We start from the raw sequence: 3,925 nt of genomic DNA on the forward strand, positions 1-3,925 counted from the left end.
ATGTTATAGTATTTGGATAATTATCGCTGATGCATTAGCTGCATTTTAAGTTGAAGCAGACCGAGGGGAGCTGATTATTGCTGCTTTAAATACATTTCAGTGTTTTAATTAACCTTATATCAGTGAATTGGATTTGATATGCCCATTATAGGATTTAAAAAGAATCTTAATATGAAAAGTAAGTCCAGCTGTCAGATAAATGTAGTAAAAAGTACAATTTCCCTCTGAAATGTAGTGAAGTAGAAGTACAGAAGTTGCATAAAATGTATATGTGAGTGTATGTACTTTATGCTCCAGCACTGTCAAGCACAGAAAAGGAAAAGCAGCAGTTATTATAGGTGTGTTTTTGTAATAAATCCCTTTCTTTGTCTCTCTTCTCTCTCTCAGTGAGTTGAAGCAGCGCTACAAGATCACAGCGGTGCCCAAACTGGTGATTGTGAAGGAGAACGGCGACGTGATCACAGACAAGGGCAGGAAACAGATCAGGGACCGAGGCCTGGCCTGCTTCAGGTCCTGGTTGGACGCTGCAGAGATCTTTCAGAACTTTAAGGGATAGGAGACGACAACGAGAGGGAAAATGTCGACCCATCTCTTCACGTGGGCTCCTGTAGCCACATTAGAGAGCTGAACAAAGTTTCGCTTTAGCAGTTTAGTGGTTCCCAACCCGGAGATGAAGTGTCACAAGATGATTAAAGGGATATGAAGGAACAAATTATATTTCTGTTGCACAAAATTATGTTTATTTATTCCGACTTTTCTCTTTATTTTACAGTCAAATCGTGGATACTTTCTTAACCACTCTGAAATCTAACTGTGGTTGTCGTGCTTTGATGAGGGGTTTATGAATAGATATCAACTTGTTTTCTAGCCAGAAAGGTTGGAAAACACTGCTTTCGTTGCTGATTTTTACCTTTTTAACATGCTATGCATTTAAGACAAAACCTCAGGCGTGTCCGTTAAGGTTCACATGTGAAAAATGCTCTTGTGCGTTGAGTATGAGTAATACAAGCCAGCTACTGTAGTTTCAGTTTCTTTAAAAAAAAAACACATGAATTCATGTTCTTTATAAGCTAGTGCACAAACTAAACATAACAAACTTAAGTTACACTTACATAAGTAGATTTCCCAGAGATTTCCCAAATTTACATTGCTTTTGTAAATTTAAGGTTTAACTTGTAGTTCGACTTTGAGCTGCCTGTATATTTTTGTATTTTGTTTTTTATGAGTTGTTAAGATGGTTATTATTAAAAAAAACATATATACTGTGTGATTTTTGGTCACAGATTTATTATCATCATTTAACTCCTTAACATTTGTGTTAAGGAGGAGCCTGTCACATGTTTTACGAACAAACAAACTGATTCCCAGTTGCCTCATTAATGTGCACGAATGCCCTCAGGACGTTGCTTCCAACACGCTGGCACGTTCACATCTTTGGTCCTAATTGTCTTTTTTCCCCTTGTGCATGCTGACACTGCTGTTATCATTTGTACATGAAACATCCAACAGGCGTGATGACATTATGATGAGTGTGCACAGGGCCAGTCTCTCAAGGTCTGTCTGCTTTGTAATGTAAAAATGCTGCAAGTCTTCAAAGAAACAAAGTAACGCCCGGAGGATTCGTTCAGGAATTATATTCGACAGGGGACGGCGGTTCTCCTCAGGTTGGTCCAAGTGTATTAACGCCACCCTTCATCACGGGCAGGTCTCGGGAGGACTGTGCAGAGAAAAAAGGGCCTTCCCCCAGATCTCGCAGTCTATCACAGATTAAAATGATGCAACTCCTCAAGGTAAAGAAGGGACACGGAAAAGGAAGACTCAGATTGGCATGTTGGAAAGAGACAAACCTACTGACCTGATGCTTTATGACTATTGATCTCGTCTGAATCATTTTTCCTCTGGTGCACTTGTGGGGAAGCTGCAGTTTCATAGTCAACCACATGGGGTCATTGTTTTGTCATATATGAGAATATGGTGTTTAGATTCTCCCAATTATGCCTACATTTAGGGCAGTTTACCCACTTATTCACTTTACTTGAGGCGTGCAGAGTTAATGTCACCAGCGGTGTGATCAATTTAGAGGGAATGTAAGGTATAATTTCATCTAGAGGTTCAAGATGGTGTGGTTTCCCTCTACTGCGTGTATGTTTGAGCTTCACGGGGCAGAATGATGAATGTGCAGAGGGCTGTTTTCAAATTCATCTTATGAAGAGGGAAAAGTCTGTCTGTGCTCACCTTAAATCTCAGTTTAAGATGTGTACGTACGAGCATGATTTTGCCAGTTCACAAACACTGAGAATAGACCTCATGTTATGTCCATCAGTTAAACCTACTGAAATTAGCAATATTTACACAGATTCTGGGTGTTTTTAGTGATGCAGAAGGTAGTAAAGAAGTAAGTGTGATTTAAAAATGTAGAAAAACCAAAATGGGGTGTTTTTAAAGGTCTTTTGAAGGGATCTTTCGTGCTCAGGTCTTGTGGTCTATCATTATCTGGTCATAGGATTCTCTATATTCATGTACTCTCATATCACATGATCATCTTATTATAGGTCCAAGTGGAAATTACATTATCCTGATGGGCGTAAGGGTGCGTGTATGAGAGACTGCATTATCATATTAGCTTTAAGAGTGTGCCAGTGTGAGTCATTATGTGAGATCAAAGGTCAAAATTACCTCTATTATTCTGCCTCTGTGGATCCAAAACACAGATGTGGCTCATTAATCCAAAAGTAAGACGTAAGAGTATTAGTTAAGGTTGTAAATAATAACTTTATTAATATCTAATGAGTCATTTACTAATGGTTTATAGATCAGTTATATTAACAAGAACCATATCCAGTAGAGCTTTTGTTTAGGACTGCATCTAATGTTTATTTATATAATAAATCTATCTGCCAATTATTTTCTCTTAATTGTTTTCATCACCCTATTAAGCATTTATACGTATTATTAACATTGAATAAACTGGATTTCTCTCAGTATAATGTTGTTGTATGCATTTTAAGTTAAGAGTTTGGTGCAAAATGCTGTCAAATTTAAAACATGAATCTATTATGAATACATTTTAGACTAAGTTATAGGCTTAACTTGAACATGTATTTAGAAAAATAAAACAATCTATTCATTTCTAATACCACCTTTATATAATTCTATCCAATGCTTGACTAATGTGCCACAATAATGTCATGTCTTTGAGGTAAAATATCTTCATTTTTGGGCTTTTCCAAGCAAATTTATCGTCTGAAATTAAATCAGCATATATATCTGCCACCCCTCAATGTCTCTATGCCACCCTCTTGCCACCCCATGAATATTTCTCTACATTCACTCATTTTGATGCCAATATCCTACTTCTTCCACCACTGTGTAATGGTAATAAGGTAACATATAAAGTTTAGAGGAATATTGTGAAGTCTGGTCAAACACCAGTGTATCCATATGGCCCTGAGGTCTAACTTAGTGTGTCTGTTTCCTGCCTGTTGCCTGATTAAGACCCCAGGCTGCAGAGAAACCCCTCCTCAGGTCAGCTTAGATTAAGCTGGATCTTTATGTGGACTTCACATTTATTGGAGTCAGTCGCACTTCTTGTTGGCTTTGTAAATGAAAGGCAGTAGTGTTTCCTGCTGCTGTAACGGTGTCTTGAATTAACTAACAAGGCTGTCTTTATTTGAGAGCAGGGAGGGAGGGAGGAGAGGGAGGAGAGCTGGGTGGACCGGCGGACTCAGCATAGAGAGCGCTACTGTCAAGTTCACCACGTTAATGAACAACGCTTCCGCACAAAACCTTCAAAATAAGACGGCTATTAAGCGATACATTAAAGAAAGGTTACAGGCTTTATATATGGATAAACATGTATTATATATATATATATATATATATATATATATATATATTATCCCAAATATTTTTTTGGAGGCACTCT

At 37.9% G+C, this 3,925-nt stretch overlaps 1 protein-coding gene across 1 annotated transcript in view; it reads left to right on the forward strand.

Annotated features, from left to right (window-relative positions):
• Positions 1-1,270, forward strand: part of nxnl2 (nucleoredoxin like 2) — a 4,499-nt gene extending 3,229 nt beyond the window's left edge. Inside the window, exon 2 of the mRNA XM_035668551.1 lies at positions 388-1,270. Coding sequence (XP_035524444.1) covers positions 388-556 — 169 coding nt within the window. The 3' untranslated portion in view covers positions 557-1,270. The remainder of the gene's footprint in view (positions 1-387) is intronic.
• The last annotated feature ends 2,655 nt before the right edge of the window (positions 1,271-3,925 follow it).

This window comes from Morone saxatilis, unplaced genomic scaffold (assembly GCF_004916995.1).
Source record: "Morone saxatilis isolate NCDOM2014 unplaced genomic scaffold, NCSU_SB_2.0 Contig21, whole genome shotgun sequence".
NCBI lineage: Eukaryota > Metazoa > Chordata > Actinopteri > Moronidae > Morone > Morone saxatilis.